The following is a 20,315-nucleotide window of genomic DNA, read 5'->3' as shown; positions in this document are numbered from 1 at the left end:
GGATCACCTGAGATCAGGAGTTTGAGACCAGCCCGGCCAACATGGTGAAATCCCATCTTTACTAAAATACAAAAATTAGCTGGGCATGGTGGTGGGTCCCAAGTCCCAGCTACTTGGGAGACTGAGGCAGGGGAATCACTTGAACCCAGGAGGCAGAGGTCGTGGTGAGCCGAGATCATGCCACTGCACTCCAGCCTGGGTGACAGAGCAAGACTCTCTCTCAAAAAAAAAAAAAAAAAGAAATCAGATAATGTGATGCCTCCAGATTTGTTCTTTTTGCTTAGCCTTGCTTTGGCTATGCAGGCTCTTTTTTGGTTCCATATGAATTTTATACTCGATTTTTCTAATTCTGTGAAGAATGATGATGGTATTTTAATAGGAATTGTGTTGAATTTGTAGATTGCTTTTGGCAGGAGTCATTTTCACAATATTGATTCTACCCATCCATGAGTATGGGATGTGTTTCCATTTGTTTGTGTCATCTATGAGTTCTTTCAGCAGTGTTTTGTAGCTTTCCTTGTAGAGGTCTTTGCTTCCTTGGTTAGGTATATTCCTATTTAATTTTTTTTACAGCTATTATAAAAGGGGTTGGGTTCTTGATTTGATTCTCAGCTTGGTCGCTGTTGGTGTATAGAAGAGCTACTGATTTGTGTACATTAATTTTGTATCTGAAAACTTTGCTGAATTCTTTTATCAGTTCTAGGAGCTTTGTGGAGGAGTCTGTAGGGTTTTCTAGGTAAACAATCATATCATCAGCAAAGGGTGATAGTTCAACTTCCTCTTTACCAATTTGGATGCCCTTTATTTCTTTCTCTTGTCTGATTGCTCTGGCTAGGACTTCCAGTACTATATTGAAGAGGAATGATGAGAGTGGGCATCCTTTTCTTGTGCCAGTTCTCAGAGGGAATGCTTTCAACTTTTCCCCATTCAGTTGGCTGTGGGTCTGTCATAGATGGCTTTTATTATGTTGACGTATGTCCCTTGTATGCTGACTTTGATGAGAGTTTTAATCATAAAGCCATGCTGGACTTCGTCAAATGTTTTTTTCTGCATCTAGTGAGATGATCATTTGATTTTTGTTTTTAATTCTGTTTTTGTGGTGTTTCACATTTATTGACTTGCATATGCTAAACCATCCCTGCATCCCTGGTATGAAACTCACTTGATCATGGTGGATTATCTTTTTGTTATGTTGTTGGATTCAGTTAGCTAGTATTTTGTTAAGGATTTTAGTATCTATGTTCATCAGGGATATTGGTCTGTAGTTTTCTATTTTGGTTATGCCCTTTCCTCGTTTTGGTATTTGAGTGACACTGACTTCATAAAATAATTTAGGGAGGTGTTAGAGACAAACCGCCCCCAAAAAAGCTTCTTGGTATTGCCAACATCCCTCCCTTTCCCACAAACGTTTTTATATTTCTAAGTGCTTATTTAGGCGCCACAGTGAAGCCAGCAGACTTCACCTATCAGGCCTTACTGCTATAAAGCAAACCCCAATTACAAACCATCCAGACCACACAGGGGGAGGTCATGCATAAACAAACTTTACCTACACCCTCCAGTACCATACACTTCACAAAGTGATATGTGGCAGAGTTAACCAACAAACAACCCCAGGGTCTCTCTCCCCCATATAAACCCCTCATTTTGTAAGCTCAGGGCTGCCTCCTCTGTCTGTAATGGAGCAGCCGGCAGGTTCAATAAACTTACTCGCCTGAACTTGGGTCTCTCTCTCTCTTGTCCTGCCTCTTGGCTGACCTTACATTCTGGTGCTGAAACTCGGGAAGGGGATAGACTCAGGCCAGGATTTTCTCTCTCTCTCTCTCTCTCTCTCTATCCTATCACCCCTCTCCCAGCCAACTTCCCCTTCCCCGAACCTGCCGAAGACCCAGAGAATCTCCTAGACTCTCCCATTGCTGGAGACCTCATCCACCATCAAAGCCTCCGCCAGGGTGAATGAAAAAGAGACTGTTACTGTTACCGTTCCCCGGAACCCTTGACCATCCGTCTCTCTGTTTCCGAAAGACCCAACTCTGGGCCAAGGGTTTCCTCCGGCCTCCGCGTCGCTGGTTCTTCCGTTTCAGGGACGTCTGACTTGGCGATTACCTCCTCTATTCCAGACAAGTTTCGCGGGAAAGGTGACACCCTCTCCCGCTGTCCTTATCACCAGCAGTCTCTTTTTCCTCTACCCCACCCCCCTTCCATTCACTATGAGAGCCTCTCAGTCTGCCCCTTCCAAGGCCACCCTCCTTGGGTGTCACCTCCACAGTCCCAGGGCTCTCAGCCTCCATTCAGAAATCCACCCTAAAAGGCTTATCTTCTACTGTAATACTGCATGGCCTCAATACAAATTGGACTGTGGCTCCTAATGGCCCGAAAATGGCATTTTCTATTCCGATGTGCTCAAAAACTTAAATAACTTTTGCCATTGCAATGGGAAATGGTCTGAAATTCCTTATGTTCAGGTTTTCTTCACTCTCCGTACCCACCCTTCCCTCTGTCAGTCCTGTTCTACTTTCCAAATCCTCCTTGCCCTCTCCAAACCTGACTTGCCTCCTGCCCCCACCACCACAGCCCCAGCCAATGACTCCTCTTCCTTTGACCCCACTGATTTTCCCCCTCCCAGAGAGCATCATAATCCTCCACCATATGTCCCCACTCCAGCTCTACCTCTCTCTCTCCCTCTCTCTAACCATCCTGCTTCTGACTCTGAGTCCTCTCTGTTGCCGCCCCTCGCCCACCCTCAGGCCCAACATGCTCAGCAACCAGCTCCCTTGCTTCCTCTCCAGGAAGTAGCAAGAGCTGAAGGTATTGTTAAAATTCATGTTCCGTTTTCCCTCAGTGATCTCTCTCTAATTAACAAAAGACTCGGTTCATTTCCAGAGGACCCTACCTCTTAATATTAGGGAATTTCAGTACCTTACCCAGTCTTATGAACTAACCTGGCATGACCTCTGCGTTATTCTCTCTTTCACCCTCACCCCAGAACACTGGGACCGTATCGGTACCCTAGCTCAGGTACATGCTGATACCATTCATCACCAGGCTCCTGCCCAGCCTACTGGTGCAAAGGCAGTCCCCAGCCAAAACCCCCAATATTCAGCGCAAGCTTCAGAAGGTTGACGACGGCCCTCAAACCCCACAATGAGACCTTCTTAGTTTAGCCTTCAAAGTCTTTAACAGCTGTGATGAGGAAAAAAAGGCAAAAACAGGCAGAGTTTCAAATGCTTACCTCTGCCATCAGGGGCCCTGCAGGCCCACCGGGCCACAGCTCCACACGGAAACCTCCTAGCAATCCACCTCCACCTGGCACTTGTTTCAAGTGTGGCAGTGAAGGCCACTAATCCAGACAATGCCCTAACCCAGGTAAGCCCACCAGGCTGTGCCCCCTCTGCGGAGGACCCCACTGGAAGTTGGACTGTGAGCAGCCCCCACAAGGACCGCCCCCATCCCTTCCTGGGCCAGCCAAAACCTGCTGCTAGGATCTCATTGGCCTTGCCACTGAAGACTGATGGTTCCCTGGAATGGAAGCCCCGGCCACTACCATCACTTCATCCGAGCCAAGGGTAACCCTGATGGTGGCAGGTAGGCCGGTATGTTTTTTCTAATTAATACCAGGACAACCTACTCTGCTTTACCTAATTTTTCAGAACGCACCAAGTCCTCCCAGGTCTCTGTTGGAGGAATTGATGGACAAGTCTCCACACCCCGAGCCCCTGCTCCATTCTTCTGCTCCCTGCACACCTTTCCCTTCACTCACTCTTTCTTAGTCCTGCCCTCACGTCCAACTCCGCTCCTAGGCAGAGAGACATCCTTTCAAAACTCCACACTACTCTCCACCTCCACGGTGACCTACTTAGAAATTCAACTTTCCCCTGATGCCCGGGCTGAGGCCAGCCCAAGCAGCATTAATATATCATCTACCCGCTCCCTCCTCCAAAAGCGAAATCCTTTCCTTCCTAGGGTTAGCAGGCTTCTTTAAACTATGGATTCCCAACTTTGCCCTCCTAGCTCGCCCCCTCTGTAAAGTGGCCAAAGGCCCTCTCAATAAACCCCTAAATTGCTCACATATCATACTCCCCAGCTTCCACAAACTCCAAACCACTCTTGTCACTGCACCAGCTCTGTCCTTACCTGATATCTCCCAAACTTTCACTGTCTATACTGCCAAAAGCCGAGGAACAGCCCTCGGTGTCTTATGACAACAAAAAGGAAATCCTCCTTCCTTTGCTCCCTGTAGCCTACTTCTCTACACAGTTAAACAACACAGCCAACCTGTCTTAAAAGGCTAGCAGCAGCGGCCACTTTAACTCTAAAAAAGCAAAAAACTAACATTCAGTGAAAATACCACCATTTACAGTCCTCATAATATACAGGATCTCCTCTCCCCTTGAGCGTTAGGCTCCCTTCCTCCTTCCCAAATTCAATTACTCCATGCCTTCTTTATCAAAAATCCTAAATTCAGGCTTGCCAAAAGTGCTCCCCTCAACCCAGCATCCTTACTCTCTGTATCTGCTTCCCCTCCTACTCATTCTTACCCTGACATCCTAGATTACCTGCAGCCACACTTTCCAAACATTTCCTCTGAGCCTCTCACCAACCCCGATGACCAGCCATTTAGAGATGGCTCCTCTTCCGGGCCCACTGGCTCCCCAAAAAATGGCTGGGTATGCGGTTGCTTCCCTTAACTGAGTAATCAAAGCTAAGCCCCTACCTGCAGTCACCTCCTGTCAGAAAACAGAAGTGACAGCTCTCACCAGAGCCCTAACCCTCTCCAAAGGCAAACGAGTCAACATTTACACAGACTCCAAATGTGTATATCACATTCTTCATTCCCACACTGCCATCTGGCATGAGAGAGGATTTCTTACTGCCAAAGGGACCCCCATCACTAACGGCCCCCTTATTTACCAACTCCTTCAGGCAGCACACCTCCCAACCGAAGTGGGAGTTATACACTGTTGGTGACATCAAACAGGAAGAGATAAAATCTCAAGAGGGAACAGAAAGACCGATAAGGCAGCAACAGTAGCCTCCCTTTCTTCTGCTCCTGCCTCCCTCCTCCTCATTACCCCTGCAATCCAACCTCAATATTCCCCCACTGAAAAAGCCTCATTACTACAAGGAGCCTTCCTCCAGGGGGGCTGGAGAGTTAAGGACCAGAAGCTAGTCTTTCCCCAGGGCCAAACCGACAGAATCCTGACATCTCTCCACCAATCCTTCCATATTAATGCACGTCCCCTGTATCTTCTCCTCCGCCCATACTTCTTCCCTCACCTATTCACCTCACTAAAAAACGTAACTTCAAACTGACATATATGCTCTGCTGCCTCCTCTCAAGGAGGCCTGCATTCCCCATCTATTATACTACTTACCCTATTGTTTACAGTAAAATTATATAGTGTGACTCCTTCCAATTGGGATACCAGCCAAAAGTTCTCTCTCACTTTAGCCTTCTGCCTAATCTTTATCCTTACAGCAAAAATTACAATCACTCACAAACAAGCATTCCCACAGCCTCCCTAGATGCCCTGCTTTTGTCTATCCTGCCATTTCACTCTCTTCCTTCACGCTTCTCACAGAATATTTCCTGGTTCCACACACAGAACAACACCCTGGAAGCCTGTTTTGTGTGGAAAACCGACCTTTTCCTCCAAGGCTCTCTCTATGGCTTCACTCTGGATAAAATCAAACTACTTACTTTTCTGCTCACTCTCTGCCTTTCGAAACTGTCCCATAATCAATACCCCAACCCTTCTTTCAGCCCAACCAATACCTACAACCCCTAAAGACCTACACAGAAACTAAAAAACTCCAGTTCCTCCGTGGCAAGAGACTGCTGGCTCTGCGTATCCCTCCTCTCCACAACATACAATACAATCCCTGTCTCAGCCTATAACTGAACTTCCACCCAAGTAACCTACCATCCTAAAATCCTTATTAACAGCCCCCTCAAACTCAACATACAGGCATTAACAAAAATCTCCCCCCAGTTAGCTAGCAAGTTTGGTCCAGCTGTTACAACCTTACATCCCTACTTACGCAACCTATCCCCAACCTGTCCCCCTACCACAGCTGTAATAAAACCCATATTAGGAGCCATAACAACCACACAATCTTATCTTATCCAGCACCACTGTGCATCCAACAACATCTACCCTCTGGCAGTCCTCTCAGCCACCTAAATTCCAAACTGTGCAACTATACCCTACAACTCAAACCTTCCACCAAACATACTACTGTCAAAGCTGCCAACAATAAAGATAGGCTTCCTTTCTCTAGCACCCCCACCCTTGACACCTCCCACCTCCTTAACAAAAATTCAGAGCCCTGCAATGGCCACATCTCCCCTGTTTATCCCTCTACCCTTCACTCCCCTCTCCATGCACCATTCCTGCACCCACCACCAGCAACTGTCTCCTTATCCCAACATCCAGCAACACCTCCACATGAATCTTAGTAAAAAAAAAAGAAAAAGCCCTTCCTCTTACATTGGGAAAAAACAGCCCAAAAGCCTCCCAGCCGAAACCAAACACTTCTTTACAACCACTTACAGCAGCAGCCCTAGCCAGGACCCTAGAAGTATGGATGCATGAAAATAACAAAATAGTATATCTTTTCAGCATACACAACAAGTTCTCTGTACCAAGCCAAGGCATACTTTTCCTCTGTGGTACCTCAACTTATATTTGCCTCCCCTCTAACTGGAGAGGCACCTGCACCCTGGTTTTCCTCAGTCCAAAAATCAACGTTGCCCTAGGAGACCAGACCCTACCAATCCCAGTTAATACCCCTATCCGACACTGCCATGCTATACAACTCATACCTCTGTTAGTAGCCCTCGGAATAATTACAGAAGTTGGAACTGCGATTGCGAGATTAGCCACCTCCGTTTCCTATTACCAATCCCTCTCCAAAGACCTCACAAATAGCTTGGCAGACATAGCTAAATCCATTACAACTTTCCAATCGCAAATAGATTCTTTAGCAGCAGTAGTTCTTCAAAACCGCCGAGGCTTAAACCTACTCACAGCCAAAAAAGGAGGACTCTGCCTTTTTCTAGATAAACAGTGTTGCTTTTATCTTAACCAATCTGGCTTAGTACAAGATGCTGTAAAAAGACTAACGAACTGAACAAAAAAATTAAGAAAAATGTCCCCCGATGGCCAGCGTGGCCCTCCTGGTCCTTTAGTACCTGGTTTCCATGGCTAATGCCCCTCCTAGGCCCTGCCATAATCGTTCTTCTCTTTCTAGCATTTGGCTCATGTCTCCTATGCCTTCTAATCCAGTTTTTACAGGACCATATCAGAGCCTTCACCCACTGGACAACACAAAATATGATGCTGCTCCAGGAATACCAATAGCTCCAAGAACAGCAGTCCCTACCGTCCAGCCTCCCCCCATAACCGTAGCCCCTTCCCAGTAGGAAGTAGCCAAACGACAATGCTGTCCCTCTCCATTACCTATTAAAAGGCTGGAATGTTAGAGACAAACCACCCCCAAAAGAGATTCTTGGTATCGCCAACACCACTCCCCTTCCCCAAGCCTTTTTACATTTCTAAGCCCTTATCTAGGCACCACGGTGAAGCCAGCAGACTTTACCTATCAGGCCTTACTGCTATAAAGCAAACCCCAATTACAAACCATCCGGACCACACAGCGGGAGGTCATGCATAGACAAACTTTACCTACACCCTCCGGTACCATAAACTCCACAGGGTGATATGCCGCAGAGTTAACCAACAAACACCCCCAGGGTTTCTCTCCCCCATATAAGCCCCTCATTTTGTAAGCTCAGGGCTGCCTCCTTTGTCTGTAATGGAGTATTAGTAGCTGAAAGGCACTGTTGTAACTTGGGCCTTGTCAGACCTCTGAGCCCAAGCTACCCAAATCCTATAAAACTGCCCCACTCCTAACTCCCTTTGCTGACTCTTCAGACTCAACCCACCTGCACCCAGGTGATTAAAAAGCTTTATTGCTCACACAAAGCCTGTTGGTGGTCTCTTCACACGAACCCACGTGACATTTGGTGCTGTGACTCAGATGGGGGACCTCCTTTGGGAGATCAATCCCCTGTCCTCCTGCTATTTGCTCTATGAGAAAGATCCACCTAAGACCTCGGGTCCTCAGACCAACCAGCCCAAGGAACATAGCGCCAATTTTAAATCGAGTAAGCGGCCTCTTTTTACTCTCTTCTCCAACCTCTCTTACTATCCCTCAACCTCTTTCTCCTTTCAATATCGGCACCACCCTTCAATCTCTCCCTTCCCTTAATTTCAGTTCCTTTCCTTTTCTGGTAGAGACAGAGGAGATGCATTTTAGCTGTGAACCCAAAACTCCAGTATCGGTCACGGACTCTGGAAGACAGTCTTCCCTTGGTGTTTAATCACTGCCAGGACGCCTGCTTGATTATTCACTCACATTTCAGTGGTGTCTGATCACCGCGGGGATGCCTGCCTTGATCCTTTACCAACTCCAAGTGTCGCTGAGTCTTTTCAATCTTCCTTTTCTACGGACCCATCTGACCTCTCCCCTCCTCCCCAGGCTGCTCCTCGCCAGGCCGAGCCAGGTCCCAATTCTTCCTCAGCCTCCGCTCCCCGACCCTATAATCCTTTTATCACCTCCCTTCCTCATACCTGCTCCGGCTTACAGTTTCATTCCACGACTAGCCCTACCCGACCTGCCCAACAATTTCCTCTTAAAGTGGCTGGAGCTGAAGGCATAGTCAAGGTTAATGCCCCTTTTTCTTTATCCAACCTCTCCCAAATCAGTTAGCATTTAGGCTCTTTCTCATCAAATATAAAAACCTAGCCCAGTTCATGGCCCATCTGGCGGCCACACCTCATTGCTCCCCTTTTCCCCAGTTCAAAGCCTCCTTCGCAGACTCCCCTTGTGTCTCCCTACCTTAATCCACAAATATAAGATACTTCTACACCTACCTTGGTGACCAATCATGCACCCCTTATCATTCCATTAAAACCTAATCACCCTTACCCCACTCAACGCCAATATCCCATTCCACAGCAGGCTTTAAAAAGGTTAAAGCCTGTTATCACAGATGCTTTGGGTAACTCTTACAGTGGAGGGTAAGTCTGTCCCATTCTTAATCAATACAGAGGCTGCCCACTGCACATTACCTTCTTTTCCATCTGCGATGGTCCAGGAGGCTTTTCAGGCGATTAGGCATCCGTCTTCAGCCGCTAAGCCTACAACATCTGGGAAGCAGTCAGTCAGAGAGCCTTGGGCCAGAGTTCCAGGGGCTCTGGGAGTGGCTGCCAGGTGAGTTGGACAGTCCAGTTTCCAGTGGAGTCCCACATAGATGGGACATGGCTTAGGAGGAATCCCAGGCTGCGGGCATAACTTGACCCAGTGGCCAGATTTCTGGTACTTGAAACAAGATCCTGGGGAAGGAGGTCCTGGAGGAATGCCTGGCCTGTTATCACTCGCCTGCTATAGCATGGGCTTCTAAAGCCTATAAACTCACCTTACAATTCCCCCATTTTACCTGTCCAAAAACTGGACAAGGCTTACAGGTTAGTTCAGGATCTGCACCTTATCAACCAAATTGTCTTGCCTCTCCACCCCGTAGTGCCAAACCCATATCCTCTCCTATCCTCAATACCTCCCTCCACAACCCAGTATTCTGTTCTGAATCTCAAACATGCTTTCTTTACTATTCCTTTGCACCCTTCATCCCAGCCTCTCTTCACTTTCTCTTGAACTGACCCTGACACCCATCAGCCTCAGCAATTTACCTGGGCTGTACTGCCACAAGGCTTCAGGGACAGCCCCCATTACTTCAGTCAAGCCCAAATTTCTTCCTCATCCGTTACCTATCTCAGCATAATTCTTCATAAAAACACACATGCTCTCCCTGCTGATTGTGTCTGGCTAATCTTCCAAACCCCAACCCCCTTCTACAAACCAACAACTCCTTTCCTTCATAGGCATGGTTAGGTACTTTCCCCTTTGGATACCTGGTTTTGCCATCCTAACTAAATCATTCATTCTCCCCATTTCCCCATATTTCCCTCTTTCCTGTTCCCCACCCAGACCACACTTGGTTTATTGATGATAGTTCTTCCAGACCCAATCACCACCCACCAGCAAAGGTAGGCTATGCTAAAGTATCTTCCACGTCTATCCTTGGGGCTACCCTTCTGCCCCGCTCCACTACCTCTCAGCAAGCCGAACTCATTGCCTTAACTTAGGCCCTCACTTCTGCAAAGGGACTACACGTCAATATTTATATTTATACTGACTCTAAATATGCCTTCCATATCCTGCACCACCATGTTGTTTTATGGGCAGAAAGAGATTTCCTCACTACACAAACGTCCTCCATCATTAATGCCTCCATAATAAAAACTCTTCTTAAAGCTGCTCTACTTGCAAGGAAGTTAGGGTCATTCACTGCAAGGGCCATCAACAGGCATCAGATCTCATCACTCAAGGCAACACTTATGCTAATAAGGTAACTAAAGAAGCAGCTAGCCTTCCAACTTCTGTCCCTCAAGACCAGTTTTTCTCCTCATCTTTTCAGTTTACATTTCCAGTTTTGCCTTTAAAAAATCTCTTCTTCCTCTGTGGCTCCTCCACCTACATGTGTTTACCTGCTAACTGGACAGGCACATGCATACTAGTTTTCCTTACTCACAAAATTCAATTTGCAAATAGAACCGAACAGCTTCCTCTTCCCCTCATGACACCAACACTTCACTACTATTTTGTTTTGTTTTTCTTATTATGAACATAAGAAGACAGGAATAGGCCTTGACTTACTCACTGCTAAAACAGGAGGACGCTGCATATTTCCTTCTTTTTTTTTTTTTTTTGAGATGGAGTCTCACTTTGTCGCCCAGGCTGGAGTGCAGTGGCGTGATCTCGGCTCACTGCAAGCTCTGCCTCTCATGTTCACGCCATTCTCCTGCCTCAGCCTCCGAGTAGCTGGGACTACAGGCACCTGCCACCACACCCGGCTAATTTTTTGTATTTTTAGTAGAGACGGGGTTTCACACTGTTAGCCAGGATGGTTTCGATCTCCTGACCTCGTGATCTGCCTGCCTCGGCCTCCCAAAGAGCTGGGATTACAGGCGTGAGCCACTGTGCCTGGTCATATTTCATTTTTTTATGAGAATTTTTTTATTATACTTTAAGTTGTAGGGTACATGTGCACAATGTGCAGGTTTGTTACATATGTATACATGTGCCACATTGGTGTGCTGCACCCATTAACTCATCATTTACATTAGGTATATCTCCTAATGCTATCCCTCCCCTCTACCCTCACCCCACCACAGTTCCCGGTGTGTGGTGTTCCTCAATCTGTGTCCAAGTGTTCTCATTGTTCAATTCCCACCTATGAGTGAGAACACGCAGTGTTTGGTTTTCTGTCCTTGCGATAGTTGACTCAGAATCATGGTATCCAGGTTCATCCATGTCCCTACAAAGGACATGAACTCATCCTTTTTTACGGCTGCATAGTATTCCATGGTATATATGTGCCACATTTTCTTAATCCAGTCTATCATTGATGAACATTTGGCTTGGTTCCAAGTCTTTGCTATTGTGAATTGTGTCACAATAAACATACATGTGCATGTGTCTTTATAGCAGCATGATTTATAATCCTTTTTGTATATACCTATAAATGGGATGGCTGGGTCAAATGGTATTTCTAGTTCTAGATCCTTGAGGAATTGCCACACTGTCTTCCACAATGGTTGAACTAGTTCACAGTCCTACCAACAGTGTAAAAGTGTTCATATTTCTCCACATCCTCTGAACACCTGTCATTTCCTGACTTTTTAATGATTGCCATTCTAACTGGTGTGAGATGGTATCTCATTGTGGTTTTGATTTGCATTTCTCTGATGGCCAGTGATGATGAGCATTTTTTCATGTGTCTGTTGGCTGCGTAAATGTCTTGTTTTGAGAAGTGTCTGTTCATATCCTTTGCCCACTTTTTGATGGGGTTGTTTGATTTTTTTCTTGTAAATTTGTTTAAGTTCTTTGTAGATTCTGGATATTAACCCTTTGTCAGATGGGTAGACTGCAAAACTTTTCTCCCATTCTATAGGTTGCCTGTTCACTCTGATGGTAGTTTCTTTTGCTGTGCAGAAGTTCTTTAGTTTAATTAATTAATTAATTTTGTTCCCATTGCTTTTGGTGTTTTAGACATGAAGTCCTTGACCATGCCTATGTCCTGAATGGTATTGCCTAGGTTTTCTTCTAGAGTTTTTATGGTTTTAGGTCTGACATTTAAGTATTTAATCCATCTCGAATTAACTTTTCTATAAGGTGTAATGAAGGGATCTAGTTTCAGCTTTCTACATATGGCTACCCAGTTTTACCAGCACCATTTATTAAATAGGGAATCCTTTCCCCATTTCTTGTTTTTGTCAGATTTGTCAAAGATCAGATGGTTGTAGATGTGTGGTATTATTTCTGAGGGCTCTGTTCTGTTCCATTGGTCTATATCTCTGTTTTGGTACCAGTACCATGCTGTTTTGGTTACTGTAGCCTTGTAGTATAGTTTGAAGTCAGGTAGCGTGATGCCTCCAGCTTTGTTCTTTTGGCTTAGGGTTGTCTTGGCAATGCAGGCTCTTTTTTGGTTCTATGTGAACTTTAAAGTAAGTTATTTCCAATTCTGTGAAGAAAGTCATTGGTAGCTTGATGGGGATGGCATTGAATCTATAAATTATCTTGGGGAGTATGGCCATTTTCATGATATTGATTCTTCCTATTCATGAGCATGGAATGTTCTTCCATTTGTTTGTGTCCTCTTTTATTTTGTTGAGCAGTGGTTTGTAGTTCTCCTTGAAGAGGTCCTTCACATCCCTTGTAAGTTGGATTCCTAGCTATTTTATTCTCTATGAAGCAATTGTGAATGGGAGCTCACTCATGATTTGGCTCTCTGTTTGCCTGTTATTGGTGTATAGGAATGCTTGTGATTTTTGCACATTGATTATGTATCCTGAGACTTTGCTGAAGTTGCTTATCAGCTTAAGGAGATTTTGGGCTGAGACAATGGGGTTTTCTAAACATACAATCATGTCATCTGCAAACAGGGACAATTTGACTTCCTTTTTCCCTAATTGAATATCCTTTATTTCTTTCTCCTGCTTGATTGCCCTGGCCAGAACTTCCAACGCTACATTGAATAGGAGTGGTGAGAGAGGGCATACCTGTATTGTACCAGTTTTCAAAGGGAATGCTTCCAGTTTTGCCCATTCAGTATGATATTGGCTGTGGGTTTGTAATAAATAGCTCTTTATTATTTTGAGATACGTCCCACCAATACCTAATTTATTGAGAGTTTGTAGCATGAAGGGCTGTTGAATTTTGTGGAAGGCCTTTTCTGCATCTGTTGAGATAATCATGTGGTTTTTGTCTTTGGTTCTGTTTATAGGATGGATTACATTTATTGATTTGTGTATGTTGAACCAGCCTTGCATCCCAGGGATGAAGCCCACTTGATTGTGGTGGATAAGCTTTTTGATATGCTGCTGGAGTTGGTTTGCCAGTATTTTATTGAGGATTTTTGAATTGATGTTCATCAGGGATATTGGTCTAAAATTCTTTTTTTTGTTGTGTCTCTGCCAGGCTTTGGTATCAGGGTGATGCTGGCCTCATAAAATGAATTAGGGAGGATTCTCTCTTTTTCTATTGATTGGAATAGTTTCAGAAGGAATGGTACCAACTCCTCCTTGTACCTCTGGTAGAATTTGGCTGTGAATCCGTCTGGTCCTGGACTTTTTTTGGTTGGTAGGCTCTTAATTATTGCCTCAATTTCAGATCCTGTTATTGATCTATTCAGGGATTCAACTTCTTCCTGGTTTAGTCTTGGGAGGGTGTATGTGTCCAGGAATTTATCCATTTCTTCTAGATTTTCTAGTTTATTTGCGTAGAGGTGTTTATAGTATTCTCTGATGTTAGTTTGTATTTCTGTGGGATCGGTGGTGATAGCCCCTTTATCATTACATCTATTTGATTCTTCTCTCTTTTCTTCTTTATTAGTCTTGCTAGCAGTCTACCAATTTTGTTGATCTTTTCAAACAACCAGCTCCTGGATTCATTGATTTTTTGAAGGGTTTTTTGTGTCTCTATCTCCTTCGCTTCTGCTCTGATCTTAGTTATTTCTTGCCTTCTGCTAGCTTTTGAATGTGTTTGCTCCTGCTTCTCTAGTTCTTTTAATTGTGATGTCAGGGTATCACTTTTAGATCTTTCCTGCTTTCTCTTGTGGGCATTTAGTGCTATAAATTTCCCTCTACACACTGCTTTAAATGTGTCCCAGAGATTCTGGTATGTTGTGTCTTTGTTCTCATTGGTTTCAAAGAACATCTTTATTTCTGCCTTCATTTCATTATGTACCCAGTAGTCATTCAGGAGCAGGTTGTTCAGTTTCCATGTGGTTGTTCGGTTTTGAGTGTTTCTTAATCCTGAGTTCTAGTTTGATTGCACTATGGTCTGAGAGACAGTCTGTTATATTTCTATTCTTTTACATTTGCTGAGGAGTGCTTTACTTCCAACTATGTGGTCAATTTTGGAATACATGTGATGTCATGCTGAGAAGAATGTATATTCTGTTGATTTGGGGTGGAGAGTTCTGTAGATGTCTATTAGGTCTGCTTGGTGCAGAGCTGAGTTCAATTCCTGGATATCCTTGTTAACTTTCTGTCTTGTTGACCTGTCTAATGTTGACAGTGGGATGTCAAAGTCTCCCATTATTATTGTGTGGGAGTCCAAGTCCCTTTGTAGGTCTCTAAGGACTTGCTTTATGAATCTGGGTGCTCCTGTATTGAGTGCATACATATTTAGGATAGTTAGCTCTTCTTGTTGAATTGATCCCTTTATCATTATGTAATGGCCTTCTTTGTCTCTTTTGATCTTTGTTGGTTTAAAGTCTGTTTTATCAGAGACTAGGATTGCAACCCCTGCTTTTTTTTGTTTTCCATTTGCTTGATAGATCTTCCTCCATCCCTGTATTTTGAGCCTATGTGTGTCTCTGCACATGAGATGGGTCTCCTAAATACAGCACACTGATGGGTCTTAACTCTTTATCCAATTTGCCAGTCTGTGTCTTTTAATTGGACCATTTATAGTATTCTCTGATGTTAGTTTGTATTTCTGTGGGATCGGTTAATTTACATTTAAGGTTAATATTGTTATGTGTGAATTTGATCCTGTCATTATGATGTTAGCTGGTTATTTTGCTCATTAGTTGATGCAGTTTCTTCCTAGCATCTATGGTCTTTACAATTTGGCATGTTTTTGCAGTGGCTGGTACCAGTTGTTCCTTTCCATGTTTAGTGCTTCCTTCAGGAGCTCTTGTAAGGCAGGCCTGGTGGTGACAAAATCTCTCAACATTTGCTTGTCTGTAAAGAATTTTATTTCTCCTTCACTTATGAAGCTCAGTTTGGCTGGATGTGAAATCCTGGGTTGAAAATTATTTTCTTTCAGAATGTTGAATATCAGCCCCTACTCTCTTCTGGCTTGTAGAGTTTCTGCCAAGAGATCCGCTGTTAGTCTGATGGGCTTCCCTTTGTGGGTAACCTGACCTTTCTCTCTGGCTGCCCTTAACATTTTTTCCTTCATTTCAACTTTGGTGAATCTGACAATTATGTGTCTTGGAGTTGCTCTTCTAGAGGAGTATCTTTGTGGTGTTCTCTGTATTTCCTGAATTTGAATGTTGACCTGCCTTGCTAGGTTGGGGAAATTCTCCCGGATAATATCCTGAAGAATGTTTTCCAACTTGGTTCCATTCTCCCCGTCACTTTCAGGTACACCAATCAGACGTAGATTTAGTCTTTTCACATAGTCCCATATTTCTTGGAGGCTTTGTTCATTTCTTTTTACTCTTTTTTCTCTAAACTTCTCTTCTCACTTCATTTCATTCATTTGATCTTCAATCACTGATACCTTTTCTTCCAGTTGATCGAATTGGCTACTGACACTTGTGCATGTATCACGTAGTTCTCGTGCCATGGTTTTCAGCTCCAAAAGGTCATTTAAGTTCTTCTCTATGCTGTTTATTCTAGTTAGCCATTCATCCAATCTTTTTTCAAGGTTTTTAGCTTCTTTGCAATGGGTTCGAACATCCTCCTTTAGCTAAGAGAAGTTTGTTATTACTGATCTTCCAAAGCCTTCTTCTCTCAACTCGTCAAAGTCATTCTCCATCCAGCTTTGTTTAATTGGTAGCGAGGAGCTGCGTTCCTTTGGAGGAGAAGAGGTGCTCTGATTTTTAGAATTTTCAGCTTTTCTGCTCTGGTTTCTCCCCATCTTTGTGGTTTTATCTGCCTTTGGTCTTTGATGATGGTGACGTACAGATGGGGTTTTGGTGTGGATGTCCTTTCTGTTTGTTGGTTTTCCTTCTAACAGTCAGGACCCTCAGCTGCGGGTCTGTTGGAGTTTGCTGGAGGTCCACTCCAGACCCTGTTTGCCTTGGTATCACTAGTGGAGGCTGCAGAACTGCAAATATTGCAGAACAGCAAATGTTGCTGCCTGATTGTTCCTCTGGAAGCTTCGTCTCAGAGGGGCACCCAGCCATATGAGGTGTCACTCGGCCTCTACTGGGAGGTGCCTCCCAGTTAGGCTACTTGGGGGTCAGGGACTCACTTGAGGAGGCAGTCTGTCCGTTCTCAGATCTCAAACTCTGTGCTGGGAGAACCACTACTCTCTTCAAAGCTGTCAGACAGGGACATTTAAGTCTGCAGAAGTTTCTGCTGCCTTTTGTTCAGCTATGCCCTGCCCCCAGAGGTGGAGTCACAGCAGCAGGCAGGCCTCCTTGAGCTTCGGTGGGCTCCATCCAGTTTGAGCTTCCCAGCCTCTTTGTTTACCTACTCAAGCCTCAGCAATGGTGGGCACCCCTCCCTCAGCCTCGCTGCCACCTTGCAGTTTGATCTCAGACTGCTGCGTTAGCAGTGAGCAAGGCTCTGTCGGAATGGGACCCTCCAAGCCAGGTGTGGGATATAATCTCCTGATGTGCCATTTTCTAAGACTGTTGGAAAAGCACAGTATTAGGGTGGGAGTGACCTGATTTTCCAGGTGCTGTCTGTCACAGCTTCCCTTGGCTAGGAAAGGGAATTCCCTGACCCCTTGTGCTTCCTGGGTAAGGCAATACCTTGCCCAGCTTCGGCTCACTGTCCATGGGCTGCACCTACTGTCCTGCACCCACTGTCCGACAAGCCCCAGTGAGATGAACCCAGTACCTCAGTTGGAAATGCAGAAATCACCCATCTTCTGCGTCACTTATGCTAGGAGCTGTAGACTGGAGCTGTTTCTATTTGGCCATCTTGGACTTTGCATATTTCTAGATGTTTTTACCAAAATCAATCTGGTCTGGTATATGACAACATAAAAAACTCAAGGATAGAGCCCAAAAACTCACCAACAAAGCAAGTAATTATGCTGAACCCCCTTGGGCACTCTCTAATTGAATGTCTTGGGTCCTCCCAATTCTTAGTCCTTTAATACCTGTTTTTCTCCTCTTATTTGGACCCTGTGTCTTCCATTTAGTTTCTCAATTCATACAAAACCATACCCATGCCATCACCAATCATTCTATACAACAAATGCTCCTTCTAACAACCCCACAATATCACTCCTTACCACAAAAATCTCCTTTCAGCTTAATCTCTCCCACTCTAGGTTCCCATGCCGCCCCTAATCCCATTCAAAACATTGCCCATTATCTCTCCATACCAGACCCCAAAATTTTCACCGCCCCAACAGTTCACCACTATCTTCTTTTGTTTTTCTTATTAAGAAGATAGGAATGTCAGGCCTTTGAGCCCAAGGCTGCCATATACCCAGATGGCCTGAGGCAATTGAAGAACCACAAAAGAAGTGAAAATGGTCAGTTCCTGCCTTAACTGATGACATTACCTTGTGAAATTCCTTCTCCTGGCTCAGAAGCTCCCCCACTGAGCACCTTGTGAGCCCTGCCCCTGCCCTCAAGAGAACAACCCCCTTTGACTGTAATTTTTCACTACCCACCCAAATCCTATAAAATGGCCCCACCCCGATATCCTTTTGCTGACTCTCTTTTCAGACTCAGCCCACCTCCACCCAGGTGATTAAAAAGCTTTATTGCTCACACAAAGACTGTTGGTGGTCTCTTCACAGGGACATGCATGATAGGCCTCAACAATGCTGTTATTTAAAAGCTGAAGGATGAGTAGTTGTACTGCTTTTTTTTTTTTTTTTTTTTTTTTTTTAACTTTTCTCTCAAACTATCCACCTTCTAAGGGGGGTTTAACACCTGCAAGGGTTACCCTGGGGGTATGGCACATAGGAAGAGTCACATTTACAAAGGGCCACAGTCAGCTTCTGGTACTGTTGCCTAATGATGTTATGCAGGTATTCACTGGGATTTTATGTGTGTTAGAAGAGTTATTGCATCAAACATAAAGTCTTCAAACATTATGCCATCTATTTTAACCTTCCTTGCCATTAATTAATTTTTGTTTTTAAAATCGGGAAGGCTCAAGAAATAGGAGTGGTCAGGGCCTGACCCGAGCCTTCAGAGGGCTTGAAACTCCCAAACAGATCTTGATTCGTTGGTTTTTCTGCAGTGCCGGGGTAGCTGCACAGTGTGATGCAGTTAGATGCTCCTTTGTTCTTTTACCACTTTCTGGTAAAAGATACTGAGCCTAGATTCCAAGTTAGGATTGGCAACCCAGCGTTCCTCTCCCCTCCGAGGTCATCCAGCCCAGTGCAGGGCCACTTGTCCTGGAGATACGGATTATTCTCATCTTCACAGGAGTCCCAACTCCTGTGTGGTAACTCTGTTATGGACTGAATGTTTGTGTCACCCTAAAATTCATGTACTGAAATCCTAAACCCAGATGTGATGGAATCATGAAGTGTAGGCCTCTGGGGGATTATTAGGTCATAAGGGTAGAGACCCCATTGAATGGGATTTGTATTATAAAAGGAAAGTATCTTGGGTCCCCAAAATCACTAAGGAAAACTCAAGCTGGAAACTGCTTAAGGCAAACGTGCCTCCCATTCTATTCAAAGTCACTCCTCTGCTCACTGAGATAGATGCATATCTGATTTGCCTCCTTTGGAAAGGCTAAGCAGAAACTCAAAAGAATGTAACAGTTTTTGTATTGCCTATCTGTGACCTGGAAGCTCCCTCCCTGCTTTGAGCCTTCCTGCCTTTGCTCCAAGTTGTCCCGCCTTTTCAGACCGAACCAATGTACTTCTTACATATATTGATTGATGTCTCATGTCTCCCTAAATGTATAAAACCAAGCTGTGCCCTGACCATCTTGGGCACATATCGTCTGGACTTCCTGAGGCTGTGTCTCGGGCGCATCTCCAATCTTGGCAAAATAAACTTTCTAAATTAACTGAGACTTGTCTCCGATTTCCTGGGTTCACAGTACTTTTAGGAAAGAGACCCCAGAGAGCTCTCTAGCCTTCTACCCACCATGAGAGAACACTGGGAAAAAAACAGCCATCTATGAAGCAGCCGTCTCCAGACACTGAATCCTCCAGTGCCTTCATCTTGGAATTCTCAGCCTGCAGAACTGTAGGGAATAAATGTTTGCTATTTAAGCCACTCACTTTATTGTATTCTATTCCAGCAGCCCAAACTGACTAAGACACTGTCAAAAACAAATTATAAACTCACCTGGTTCTTTCTTCTTCTTTTTTTTCCTTTAATAGACTTTCCAAAATTAGCTCCGCCCAGTGACAAGGCTATATTAATAGTCTTTATTAGCCTATATCAGATAACAGAGACAGTCTGATGAATTTTCTTTCTTTCTTTCTTTTTTTTTCGAGATAGAGTTTTGCTCTTGTGGCCCAGGCTGGAGTGCAATGGTGCAGTCTTGGCTCACTGCAACCTCCGCTTCCTGGGTTCAAGCGATTCTCCTGACTCAACCTCCTGAGTCACTGGGATTATAGGTACCTGCCACTATACCCAGCTAATTTTTTTTTGGTATTTTTTTTTAGTAGAGACGGGGTTTCACCATGTTGGCCAGGCTGGTCTTGAACTCCTGACCTCAGGTTATCTGCCTGCTTCGGCCTCCCAAAGTGCTGGGATTACAGGCTTGAGCCACTGCACCTGGCCAGTCTGATGAATTTTCTTACTTTACATTTTCATTTGACATTTCGGATCATAAGAATTTGTAATTTTCTAATTCAATGAGATTTCACGGAGGAGTTATAAGGATAATCTCCAGGACAGAAAAAGACTGCAGAAAAACAGATTAATATTGAAGAAGAGAAAGCCAAAGGATCACAAGCTTCATTATAAGGGCCAGTTGCCCTCCCCCAAACTCATGGTAGGGAAAAACATGAAA

General features: G+C 44.6%; 1 protein-coding gene across 8 annotated transcripts in view; it reads right to left on the bottom strand.

The window, feature by feature from the left end:
• LOC114676259 (uncharacterized) overlaps nt 1-20,315 on the bottom strand; it is a 91,529-nt gene that overhangs the window by 34,915 nt on the left and 36,299 nt on the right. Inside the window, exon 10 of one of the 8 annotated variants that reach the window (XM_077991541.1) lies at nt 10,890-19,538. The exons of the other annotated variants lie outside the window; for them this stretch is intronic. Within the exon in view, the coding sequence (XP_077847667.1) occupies nt 19,423-19,538 (116 nt within the window). The 3' untranslated portion in view covers nt 10,890-19,422. Of the gene's footprint in view, nt 1-10,889; nt 19,539-20,315 lie in introns of those variants that run through there. 8 annotated transcript variants of the gene reach the window in all.

This window comes from Macaca mulatta, chromosome 2, assembly GCF_049350105.2.
Source record: "Macaca mulatta isolate MMU2019108-1 chromosome 2, T2T-MMU8v2.0, whole genome shotgun sequence".
Taxonomy (NCBI): domain Eukaryota; kingdom Metazoa; phylum Chordata; class Mammalia; order Primates; family Cercopithecidae; genus Macaca; species Macaca mulatta.
The sequence above is the reverse complement of the archived record's forward strand: the minus strand, read 5'-3'. Positions and strand labels throughout refer to the sequence as shown.